Source organism: Podarcis melisellensis (assembly GCF_964234715.1).
Source record: "Podarcis melisellensis genome assembly, chromosome: 2".
Taxonomy (NCBI): domain Eukaryota; kingdom Metazoa; phylum Chordata; class Lepidosauria; order Squamata; family Lacertidae; genus Podarcis; species Podarcis melisellensis.
This window is the reverse complement of record NC_138529.1, coordinates 120,397,209-120,410,251: the sequence shown is the minus strand read 5'-3', so window position 1 is coordinate 120,410,251 and position 13,043 is coordinate 120,397,209. Positions and strand designations below refer to the sequence as shown.

At 46.3% G+C, this 13,043-nt stretch overlaps 1 protein-coding gene across 2 annotated transcripts in view; it reads left to right on the top strand.

The window, feature by feature from the left end:
* LOC309364428 (uncharacterized protein) overlaps positions 1-12,665 on the top strand; it is a 49,584-nt gene extending 36,919 nt beyond the window's left edge. Inside the window, exons 1-6 of one of the 2 annotated variants that reach the window (XM_081901686.1) lie at positions 3,486-3,634; positions 5,133-5,259; positions 6,571-6,648; positions 8,523-8,606; positions 9,681-9,925; positions 10,582-12,665. In XM_081901686.1, coding sequence (XP_081757812.1) covers positions 3,527-3,634; positions 5,133-5,259; positions 6,571-6,648; positions 8,523-8,606; positions 9,681-9,925; positions 10,582-12,375 — 2,436 coding nt within the window. In that variant the 5' untranslated portion in view covers positions 3,486-3,526 and the 3' untranslated portion in view covers positions 12,376-12,665. Of the gene's footprint in view, positions 1-3,485; positions 3,635-5,132; positions 5,260-6,570; positions 6,649-8,522; positions 8,607-9,680; positions 9,926-10,581 lie in introns of those variants that run through there. The other variant, XM_081901687.1, reaches the window with a different exon arrangement.
* The last annotated feature ends 378 nt before the right edge of the window (positions 12,666-13,043 follow it).

Genomic DNA, 13,043 nt, shown 5'->3' with positions numbered 1-13,043 from the left:
AGGCCCCATTAGCTAAAGTGGCACCTCAGGTTAAGAACGGACCTCCAGAACAAATTAAGTTCTTAACCCGAGGTACCACTGTACTCTCTTGTCAGTGCCTTCTTAAAACATACTTTTTTCAGCATGTCTATCCAAACACGTAGATACTGAAGTGTTTTAATCATTCTTATTACTCACGTTGATTATTTTTAATCCTCCAAACCTTTTGAATTTCAGAAAGGATTTTTTTATTTTGATGCAGGGTGTCACCTGCTCTCATATCAGGATCACTTGCAAATTACTTACCCCAACCCTCCGCCCGCTCCTCCAAACTGGGTTTGTGGGGCGAGCCCCTCTGCAATCCTCTCCCCCCCCCAAAATAGCCTTTACATCTTGCCTTTCCTGTTCTGTTCTTTAAAAAAAACACTAGGAAGTTCTATGATATATAAGCTTCTGCCACTTTGCACATTGGGATACACTTTTGTTGGAAGTAGCAATGAAAGTGTACGGACAGAGAGGGGGAAAAGCAGGGTAGAAGAAGATTGGAAGAAATTTAAAGATTATCTTAAGAAATATTGTAAAATTATTGAATGTTAAGATGATGTTGATTCTGAAATTAAGGGGTTGCTAGCTGTAATTATTATGTAATATGGAAAGAAATTCTAAGAAACTTAATCAAAATTAAGGGAAGGATTTGTTGAAGACAATTAATTAGAGAATGGAATGCAGTAAGGAGAGGTATTAGGTCGGGAAAGTTATTTTCACGAATATAAGGGAATGAAGTTATACATGCGATTTTTGTTTGTTTTTTTATTTTTTCTTTCTTTTTTACATGTATTTTTGATTTTACTTTTTGTGTCTTTTTTGTGTGATTTTTGTGTTTTATAAAACTTGTGAAAATGCTAATAAATATATATATATAAAAAGCAGGGTAGATGCATAAGCTTTGACGAAAGGGTTTTGGGCATCCCCCCAAGAGGAAGAAGCTGGCATAGGTTTTATGCTGCAAGTCGTCCAGGGTGGCTGGGGAAACCAAGCCAGATGGGCAGGGTGGTATTATTATTATTAAAAATATTATTTATTCCCCAGCCACTCTGGGCGGCTTTCAACAAAATATTAAAATACAGTAATGCTTCAAACACTAAAAGCTTCCCTAAACAGGGCTGCCTTCAGATGTCTTCTAAAAGTCTGGTAGTTGTTCTTCTTGACATCTGTTGGGAGGGTGTTCCACAGGGTGGGCACCACTACCGAGAAGGCCCTCTGCCTGGTTCCCTGTAACTTATTATTATTATTATTGCAACAGTTTCCCTCGGTCACTAGTGCTACAGAAGCCCAACAAGAAAAAGATTTTAGAGAGCCAGCAGCCCTCTGCAAGCCTCCGAAGGTTTCTAGTCTTGAGAGGTCCATGTCACAGGGCTGGGATCTGCAAAGATCAGAATCTGCGCAGAAGAGATGGTCACCCTCTCAGCTATTGGGAATGGAGGAATCCTCTAGATTTCCCTTCCGAAACTTCTCAGAGCACAGAAGACTGGCGTTAGGGTTTCTGCTTCCTGGTTGGTGTTCCATAATAATAATAATAATTTATTATTTATACCCCGCCCATCTGGCTGGTTTTCCTCAGCCACTCTGGGCAGCTTCCAACAGAATATTAAAATACAATAACCCATTAAACATTAAAAGCTTCCCTAAAGAGGGCTGCCTACAGATGTCTTCTAAAAGTCTGGTAGTTGTTGTTCTCTTTGACATCTAGTAGGAGGGTGTTCCACAGGGCAAGTGCCACTACCAAGAAGGCTCTTTGCCTGGTTCCCTGTAACTTGGCTTCTCGCAGTGAGGGAACCGCCAGAAGGCCCTCGGCGCTGGACCTTGGTGTCCGGGCTGAACGATGGGAGTGGAGACGCTCCCATCGAGAGCCGTTTAGGGCTTTAAAGGTCAGCACCAACACTTTGAATTGTGCTCGAAAACGTACTGGGAACCAGTGTAGGTCTTCAAGGCATACTATTGCTCCCTCCAGTGCCTGTCTTATGAGACCAGCTTTACCTGCCCTTCAGTGGCGTAGCGTGGGTTGTCAGCACCCGGGGCAAGGCAAGTAATTTGCACCCCCTAACCCATGGGTTTACGCCCCCTAACCCTAACCCCCAGGTGTTGTGCCCGGTGCGACCGGCCCCCCCTGCACCCCCCACGCTACACCACTGCTGCCCTTCCACCCCTAAGAACCTGATCACTGGGTGGGTTGTTTAAGTTCTTCAAGACTAACCCAAAAATGAGTTTGGAAAGTGGGTAGGGGCAGCAGGGTAGCCTTCAGTTTCGGTGGGGCGAGGGCAACACTTGACTTTGAATGTGGGGGATTCATTGTGATTCTGGACGATGTCCAGAATGAGCTTGCATCTCCCAATAAATGAATATTGTCTGCTGTCTAACAACTTAATCCAATCCAGACCAGTCCATTTCAGGGGGAACGAGACACCTCCTGGTATGCCCCGCAGAGAACCTTAAGGTCCATAAATAATCATAGTTTAGAGGTCTCGGGCCCTAAGGAAGTCAGGCTATCCCCCACCAGGGCCAGGGCCTTCTCAGTGATGGCTCCGACCTGGTGGAATGCTCTGTCCCAGGAGACCAGGGCCCTGCAGGATTTAACCTCCTTCCGCAGGGCCTGTAAGACAGAGCTATTCCGCCTGGCTTTCAATTTGAACTTAGCCTGATCTTTTATTCCCCTTCCTTCCTTCCCCCTCCCCTTTTTATGAAGATTACCAGCTCTGGGATCCCAGAGTTAATTCTCCCCTGGTCTCCTCACCATAGCTGTCACTCTTCCATCGCTGTTCCCCGCTGCTATCCCGGATTGTTAGATATCCCATAGACTGTCCCCGGGACAGGTGAGGCTGCTGATCCCTTATTTTCAAATCTGAAAGTTGACAGCTATGCTCCTTGCTGGCCCAAATGGGACTAATTTAGCCAGCTAGCCCTGGTGATCATCTAATGTTTATTGGATGGATTTCCCCCCTAAATCAATCTTTGATTTCTGAACTTATTCACGTTTTTTACTGTATTTTATGCTGTTTTTTGTTGCATCAATTAAGTGTTTTAAATTTGTTGTCAGCCACCCTGAGCCTGGTGTTCTGAACCGGGAAGGGTGGGTATAAATTAAAAAAATTATTCTTATTGATTATTATTCCCAGCCCGCAGCCCCCCACCTTTGCATCGAAAACATCTCATACCCCCAAGGAAGACTATTTGCCATGTGCAAATAGTGCAAGTCTTTCCAGATACAGCAGATGTGTCCCCTTTCACCTGACCCAGCAGGCTTTTCTGCTGAATTCACACACAAAAAGGCACTTCTTTTGTCTTCCTCTGCCTCCCTTGCAACCCTTAGCCAAGAGATCTCCCTCCCTCCCCAATAATCAGAGAGCCTTTCTCAGTGCCACCCAGGGGCATCGCTCAGACACTTCGGGTTCCCATTCGCAGGCGGCCAGCGCAAAGGAAACAGCTGCTGCTGCTCCTCGTTTGAATGGGAGCCGGAAGTGAAGGCGGCGCGGCGTCCTTCCCTGTCCCTATGGTCCATTGTGAAGGCTCTCAAGGAGGTGGCTTCCTCGCGAGTTTACCTCCAGAAGAGGAGCTGGGCCAGCAGAGAGAGAAGAGTTCAGGGTGCAATGCAAGAAAGGTCGGGGAGAGCATGCCGGATCTTGCCCTCTTTGCATTGCACGACGCTCCTGCAAGGCAGGCCAGCGGGGATGTTCGGGGGAGGCGCGGCTCCGGGTGCAAAGCGGTTGATGGGGGGGAAGGAGCGCAGCTTTACACGCACCAGAGTTTTTTGGGGGGTGCGTGGGAAGAGAGAAATCGGGGAGTCTCCTTTTCCTGTCTCCTAGGCATGGTGGGAAATCCCAGGGATTGCTTTAATTAATTCAAAGATTTGTTGCATTTGTTGTTGTTGAGTCGTTTAGTTTAGTCGTGTCCGCCTCTTCGTGACCCCCTGGACCAGAGCACACCAGGCGCTCCTGTCTTCCACTGCCTCCCGCAGTTTGGTCAAACTCATGTTTGTAGCTTTGAGAACACTGTCCCACCATCTCGTCCTCTGTCGTCCCCTTCTCCTTGTGCCCTCCATCTTTCCCAACATCAGGGTCTTTTCCAGGGAGTCTTCTCTTCTCATGAGGTGGCCAAAGTACTGGAGCCTCAGCTTCACAATCTGTCCTTCCAGTGAGCACTCAGGGTTGATTTCCTTCAGTATGGAGAGGTTTGATCTTCTTGCAGTCCATGGGACTCCCAAGAGTCTCCTCCAGCACCAGAATTCAAAAGCATCAATTCTTCGGCGATCAGCCTTCTTTATGGTCCAGCTCTCACTTCCATACATCACTACTGGGAAAACCATGGCTTTAACTATATGGACCTTTGTTGACAAGGTGATGTCTCTGCTTTTTAAGATGCTGTCTAGGTTTGCCATCGCTTTTCTCCCAAGAAGCAGGCGTCTTTTAATTTCGTGGCTGCTGTCACCATCTGCAGTGATCATGGAGCCCAAGAAAGTAAAATCTCTCACTGCCTCCATTTCCCCCCCTTCTATTTGCCAGGAGGTGATGGGCCCAGTGGCCATGATCTTCGTTTTTTTGATGTTGAGCTTCAGACTATATTTTACGCTCTCCTCTTTCACCTTCATTAAAAGGTTCTTTAATTCCTCCTCACTTTCTACCATCAAGGCTGTGTCATCTGCATATCTGAGGTTGTTGCATTTATATCCCATCTTTTCCTCCAGGGAGTCTACGTGGTTCTCGTTTAATTCCCCTGCACAACAACCCTGAGAGGTAGGCTAAGGCTAAGCCCTGGTTCACCCACTGAGCTTCATCATGGCTGGACGGGGATTCGAACCCGGGTCTCTCTGGTCCTAGTCTGATACTTTAACCACGACACCACATTGAAATACATTTTAATGTATTTTTAATCTTTGTTGGAAGCCGCCCAGAGTGGCTGGGGAAACCCAGCCAGATGGGTGGGGTACAAATAATAAATTATTATTATTATTATTATTATTATTATTATTAGTGGAGTCGTAGAGTTGGAAGGGACCCCCAAGGATCATCTAGTCTGACCCTCTGCAACACAGGAATATATGTGATTGTTCCCAAACGAGGGTCCAACCTGCAACCTTTGCGTTATTCGCTCTCTTCCAGGACCCGGTGACGTTTGATGAGGTGGCTGTGCATTTTACCCAGGAGGAATGGGCTCTGCTGGATCCAGGCCAAAGAACTCTGCACAGGGAGGTCATGGAGGAGAATTATGAGACAGTGACGTCTCTGGGTAAGGTTGCTCCCACCCCTCCCCTGCCTCCACAAAGGCAGAGGACTTGCCGATCAGAAGGTCGGCGGTTCGAATCCCCGCGACGGGGTGAGCTCCTGTTGCTCGGGCCCTGCTCCTGCCAACCTATCAATTCGAAAGCACCTCAAAGTGCAAGTAGATAAATAGGTACCACTCCAGCGGGAAGGTAAACAGCGTTTCTGTGCGCTGCTCTGGTTCTCCAGAGTGGCTGGGGAAACCCTGCCAGATGGGTGGGGTACAAATAATACCGTATTTTTCGCTCTATAACACGCACCTGACCATAACACGCACATCGTTTTTAGAGGAGGAAAACAAGGGAAAAAACATTCTGAATGAAACAGTGGATGTATCATTTTTGGGCTTCATGCTGTGGCCACAGACATGTGATCTGATGGTGAATTTGGGGTGACCCAATGCAAAAATCCTGAGAATTCCTGCGGATCCATGCTTTGTAACCACGTTTTTGCACCATTGCAGCCCCAGGCAACAGTGGGTGCGTGATTTGCGGGGGCAGGCTGTAGCCATGGACATGCTATGTGATCTGATGGTGAATTTGGGGTGACCCAATGCAAAGATCCTGAGGATCCATGTGGATCTATGCTTTGTAACCACATTTTAAGTGGGGAGCGAAGGAAAAACAAAGAAGGGACATGAGAGGGGTGTGCAGAGAAGCAGCTGGCTAAGAATACAGGAGAGGGATTTAACGGGAGGGAGGAAAGAAAGGCAAAAGTTTTCCCCCACCCAAGCCAGCCATCTCTCTCTCTCTCTCTCTCTCTCTCTCTCTCTCTCTCTCTCTCTCTCTCTCTCTCTCTCTCTCTCTCTCCCTCCCTCCCTCCCTCCCTCCCTCTCTCTCTCCCTCCCCCCTCTCTCTCCCTCCCCCTCCCCCCCTCTATCTCCCTTCCCCCCTCTCTCTCCCTCTCCCCCAGCAGCACAGAGAGGAATTCCCCTCTGCTTGCCTGGAGGGGAGGGGCTTTCCCTGCTCTTTGTTCCGTTTCAGCAAACACAGCAACGAAACAGAGGAGGGTGGGCAGTAAGACCCTGAGGCAGAATGCAGGAAAGCAGCCGCTTCCTCTTTTTAGGTTTCGCTTCTCCGTGCAGCGTGCAGCCCCGCAATTTGATTTTTGCTTGATTTTTCGGCTCCAGGGACCACACATTCGCTCTATAACAAGCACAGACATTTCCCCTTCCTTTTTAGGAGAAAAAATCTGCGTGTTATAGAGGGAAAAATACGGTAACTTACAATTACTATTACTATTTTGTGATCAGAAGCATCTGTTTTTGTTTCCTCGAAAGAATCAGATGTTAGCTCCTGCTGGGAAGAAGGAGAAGACCCGTTTCCCCAGGATCTGAAAGAAGAAGAAACATCAGCAGGTAGGTGCCCAGCTTTTGGGAATAGAATAAATTGCCATTATCATTTCTGACAGATTAACCCAGTGGTTCCCAAATGTTTGGCGGGCTCTTGCTCCGTTGGGTTACATCAAACTCGTCCCCAGTGACCCCTACCCTATGAAAAGCATTATTCAGAATAGCGGCTTGCAGTGCATTGTTTTGAATTTTATTGTGTTATTGGCTTCCTTCACATTTATTCAAAATCCAATTAAAACTACAGTCATACCTCATGTTACATCCCATGGTGACCCGGAAGTACCTGAAAGGGTTATTTCCGTGTTTCGCCGCTCGCGCATGCGCAGACGCGCAAAAATGATGTCATGCGCAGAAGCAGCGAATCGCAACCTGCACAGACATGCCGCTGCAGCTTGTGTTCTTTTCATGTTGCGAACGGGCCTCTGGAACGGATCCACAAGATTGATGGGTACCGACTTTTCGAAGCCTGATAGGCATTTAAACTTCCATTTTTTAAATAGAATATTTATTAAGATTTTTAATAATAATACAATAAAAAGAAAAAGGGAAAATAACAAAAATACAAAAATAAAAATAATTAAAAACACACAGATTTCCCATTGCTTATTTTCCTTTAGCTTGTTTCCCGGACCTCCTCATACCTCCCTTTTTTGTATTCCAATTCAGATTGTTAGTTCAGCAAATCCTTACCCTTAAATTTTTACCTGTTTCTAAGCCTTTTTTTATATTCTCTTAAAGCATTACAGCTGGAAACCACTTAATTTCTATCCAACATCATTCTAACATTCATTAATTTTACAATATTTCTGTAGGTAGTCTTTAAATTTCTTCCAATCTTCTTCCGCCGACTCTTCTCCCTGGTCTCGGATTCTGCCAGTCATTTCTGCCAATTAAATGCATTTAAACTTCCATTGTCCACCCCACCCCATTCCTCCGCCTGCCTCTTTGCGCCTCCCCAGGTAACCCTCCCCTGGTAACCCTCCCGCTGCACCACCACCAGGGGGCAGTAGTATCGCCCGCTTTAGGAACCGCTGGGTTAACCTCTCAGGCTATGCGTTCTTCCGGTGGGCAGAAGAATAGGGTTAAGCAAGCTGATGGAAGGTAAAGCTCTCGCTACTAATCATGATGACTAATCATGAGCACCAGCAGCTGAAAGGGGCCATTGCCTTTACTTCCTCCTTGTGGGATTCCCATATGGATCCAGTTGGACTTTGTAGGGATGTTGCAAAAGCAGAACAGATGGATTCATCAAAGAGAAAGCTCTCAGTGACTGCAAGAGGACAGCACTTGAGGGCTGTTGCCTTATGTCTTTTGGGCTTCCTGGGGGATGCTGAATGAGACAGGCTTTTGGTGTGATCCAAAGGCCTCTCCTCACAAAGAAAATCTCTTCTGATGGGAGACCACATAGTCAAAGGTACCAAACACCAGCTTTCCTGTAACTTTAGGCTGCGGGTTCCCAAACTGCTCCTCCCACCTGCCAAATTTTATCTCCTTTTCCCCCCACACCACTGCCTCTGTCGCTGAGAGGCAAAGAGCCCTGTAAACGTTCCCCTTTAACAAGGCATTTGGCTGTTTAACATCCTGTATCCTTTTAAATTTGTTTGTGTGGGGGGTATTGTTTTGTTCTTGTTTTTATTTTTTATTTTTTCACCTTGTATTTTTATGCTGTGAACCGCTCTGAGATCTTCAGGTGAAGGGTGGTATAAAAATAATAATAATAATAATAATAATTAGCCAGGTGACTCCTGCTGGATCCTATCATTCAGCTGGAGACCAATGTATTTTCCTTTGGGCTTCCTTTGGGAGGAGGCTATAGCAATGGGTGAACATGGAATATATTTTGTCCTCGGAAGCAACTAGCCTGTTTGTTTCTTTGAAAGAAATCCCCAAACCGGACTTGATGTCTTGGCTGAAAGAAGAAGACCCGATTAGGTGGGGCTCGGAGGAAGTGACGAGATGGGCAGGTACCAATTTTATTTTATTTTTAGAAAATCTATTAATTTTCACATAGACAAATATACACGAGTTACATAACATATAAAACAGAAAATGATGCAAATGAATAGAAGCGATGAAATAAGAAAAGATAGAAAAACAAACATAAACAAATACAATATATTACACTTACATGACAGATTAAAATATATAACTTCAAATAATTCTCATTATACTACTTATATTATCTGTATTCATTTCACAGATTCATATTATTTCGTTTTGTGTGTGTGTGTGTGTGTGTAATCCACTATTATATTTTATGTAATTCTTGGTTACCAGTATCACTCTAAATCTGCAAGTATCTTATTGTTCGTACAGTACGTTTTAAAGTATTCTTTAAATATTTTCCATTCCCTATATACCTTCTGGTTTGACACTCCTCTCATTTTTCCAGTCAATTTTGCTAGTTGCAGGTATTCTATCATGAGAATTTGCCACTATGTAATCGTTGGTAAGATTTCATTCTTCCAATTTCTTGCCAGTATTATTCTGGCTGCCGTAATTGCGTACATAAACAATGGTCTTTTATTTATTTTTTTTATTTCCATTGGTAATATACCTAATAGAAAAAACTCTGGTCTTTTTAGAAATGTGAGTTTGAATAGTTTTTTAAAATTCACTATAAATGTTATTCCAAAATTCATGGATAACTTCGCAGTTCCACCACACATGGTGGCAGGTACCGATTTTAAGAGATGTCTTGGGAAAGGTTATGATGTTAGCAAAAACTGTGGGACAATATCTGGGCTTCTTAGAGTAAATCCAAATATTGGCGGTGGCAAAGGCTGCATACACCCCATAACTTGATTGAACCACGTCCCGGCAAGAGTCCCTGTCTGTCTTGTGTTTACTGAGGTCTGGGTGGTGTTGCGATGGCTTCAGTGGGGTGAAGTTGCTCAGCCAATACCGGGACACAAATATCAACAGTCATCGATACTGGGAATCCCAACAGAATCCCCTGATCACTTTCTCCGGTCAGGGAAAGGTAGAGGGAGAAGAAGGTTTGTCTCAGTAGAGATTATTCTTGCTCCATCTTACAGAGACCCAGAAAGGCCAGAATATCGACTGCAAGGTTGTCGGGGAGGAGGGCACTGCCCAAGACGCACTGCTGGCGAGACCATCGACCTCCGCCAAACCGCTGCCGTGGCTCGGCTTTGAGTGCGCCTTTTGTTTTGTGTCGCAGAAGGGCAAAAACGTGACGGTGCAGTGCAAGTTCTGCTTGCCGAAAGTGAAAACGGTGAGCGCCGCCACAACCTCCACGTCCAACTTGAAACGGCATCTGCAGGTAGGTGCCCAATGGAGACACCTGAGGCTGAGGCTTAATGTCTGGTTGGCCACTGCCAGAAGAGGAGAGAGAGAGAGAGAGAATTAAATTTCTGTTTTACATTTAAAAATATTCACTTAAACAAGCTTAAAAAATATCAATGACTTCCCTTCCTCTCTTTCCATGGTTCATTTTGCGCAGCATAAATACCTGCATATTTTATATAAACTAAACCATTCCATGTTCCACTATTACATCCATGAAAACTTATTTACATTGTTGAATTTATCTTAATTCGGCCCACATTTTCAAATAAACACAATTTTCCTCCGTATATTCAACAAACATTTTCCAATCTTCTCTAAATGTATGTTCTTCTTGTTCTCTTATTCTGTATGTTAGGCCCGCACGCTGTGCATATTCCATCAGTTTAAGTTGCCATTCTTCTTTAGTTGGGACTTTGCTCATTTTCCTTTTGGGGCTATAATAATAATAATAATTATAGTAGATAACAGTAAATATTATCATTAGGACCCATGGAAGGGAAGGTGAGAAGTCAGGAGATTCAGAACAATCTCCATATTTGGATTTTGAATTGCTGTTTGATGTACATTCATATTTTTTTTAATCAAATAAAAAAAATTATAAAAATAATGTAATGCTCTTTTCTTTTTCAGAAGCAGCACCCAGAGCAGCTCAGAGTCCTCGAGGCAGCGAAACGGAAGAATACAAAGAAGCACGACTTCTCTGAGGCGGAAGACACGAGCGGCTTGAGACCTCCCAAGATGCCGGCAACCCTGGAGAGATGGGGGTCCAGCAGGGAGCCTGTCAGCCAGAAACTGCTGGATAAGAAACTGCTGGATTTCATTGTGGAGGAGACGGTGCCCCTCCAGCTGGTGGACAAGCCCTCGTTCATTGAGTTTGCTCGCCTGGGCCTCGGCAAGGAGCTGTCCATCATGTCCTCCAAGACTCTGAAAGAGAGGCTGGAAAAGAAGGCCTACCACATGCGGGAGGAGGCGGCCATGAAAATGACACGGGTGCAGCATGTGGCGACTACTGCGGACTGCTGGACGCATGGAAGGAAGACCTACCTCGGGGTTACGGCCCACTGGATCAACCCGGAGACCCTAACTCGGGAGTGTTGTGCCCTGGCCTGCCGACGCCTGAAAGGACACCACGCCTACGACCTCGCCACGACTCTGCACAACATCCACGTGGAGTATAAAATCCACCACAAAGTGGTGTGCACCACCACGGACAACGGCTGTAACCTGGTCAAAGCCTTCAGAGCTTTCTACACAGACAAGGAAGCGGTAGATGTCATGGACCAAGCAGATGAAGGAGAAAACGACCAGCAGGAAGTGGAGTTTGTGGATGTCTGTAACATTCTGGACACGGGTGAATACAGGGGCGCTGAAGAAGAAATGTGCTTGCCCCCACACCAAAGGTGCGCAAGCTACACGCTGAACTTGGTGGCCACCCAAGACATCGAGAGAGTCCTCAACTCTAAGAATTCTCCTCTGGGTGGTTTCAAGAAACACTTTTGCTCCTTGCTGGGGAAGTGTTCTAAGCTGTGGTCCAAACAAAAGCAATCGGCGATTACCGCAGAGTACATCAAAGACCAGTGCGGGGTCTTGCTCAGGGTCCCCAGTAAGACCAGGTGGAGTACCACCTACGATGCTCTGAAGCAGATAAGGGATCTATTGTCCACTGCACCGCAGAAGATGGATTCCATCCTGGACTTCTGCTCCTTGCAGAGGATCACAGCTCCCGAGGCCCAGGTAGTCCAAGAATATTGCGAGATCCTTGCTCCTGTGGCCCAGGCCCTCGATATCCTTCAAAAGGAAAACGGCATGTTTATGGGTTACCTGCTCCCCACTCTCTATGCTCTGGACCATAAGTTGGAGGTGCTGGAGAAGAAGCCTGCAAATTGCACCTACTGCCGTCCTCTGGTGAAGATTGTGCGGGAAGGGATAAGGAAAAGGTTTGAGCCGATTTGGAAGGACAGGAAGCTGTTGGTGGCTGCCTGCTTGCACCCTCGGTTCAAGGTGGACTGGTTGGATCTGTGCAACACTGAGATCGGCAAAAGCACCATGGAAGCTTTGCTGAGAGCCGAGATTCAGAGGGTGGTCACAGAGCAGGTCAAGAGCTCTTCGGAGAGGGAGTGCGCCGTCGACTGCGACGACGAGTTTTTCGGCATACAGTCCCGGAGCAAGAAGTCGGCATCGGACTCTGCCGAAGAGGAGGTCTCGAGGTACCTAAAGTTCCCCAACAGCGAGCTGTCTTCGCTGCACGCCTTCCCACAGATTTTGAAAAGTTTCCTTGCCTACAACACGGGCCTGCCTTCCAGCGCCGCTGCTGAGCGCCTCTTTGGCGCAGGGGGGAACGTAATGACCGTGAAAAGACATTCTCTGGCGGATGACATGTTTGAGCACCTGGTGCTTCTAAAGCAGAACAAAGGCGTAGTTTGAGGATCTCGCTCGTGCCCAGGGAGATGGCACCGGATACCAGTTGAATTTTCATATGCTGCCAAGGGGGACTCGCCATTGTGCTGGAGGGGGGTGTGGTGAAAGAGGATTGGTGTTTCATTTGGGGTGGGGTTGCCCCAGGGCTTTTTTTACCAGAACTCAATTCCAGCACCTCTCGGGTGGGCACCATTGTCATTACAGCTGTACCTTGGAAGTCGAACAGAATTCATTCTGGAAGTCCGTTCAACTTCCAAAATGTTTGAAAACTAAAGTGTGGTTTCCAATTTCCAATTGGAAGCCGCAGAAACCCCGTCAGACATTCAGCTTCCAAAAATAGTTTGCAAACTGGAACACTCACTTCCGGGTTTGCAGAATTCGGGAGCCAAAACGTTCAGGAACTAAGCTGTTTGAAAACCAAGGCACGACTGTATAATGCAATTCTAGCCCTGTTCTCAGTCGGAACAGGTAGCGATCCCAGAGTCGAGCGCAAAGACCTGTTAGCAATGTTACCAGCTTCCAGCGATGGCACCAGAAACGGGTCTCTTTGCCCACAAAGGGTGGGTGGTGCAGTAAAATTTGGGGCACAGCTTTATGTGAACATTTGACCCAGCACGGAATAGTTGTTGAAGGTAAAGTGAAACGGGACAAATTGCTTCTGTTCATTAGTTTTG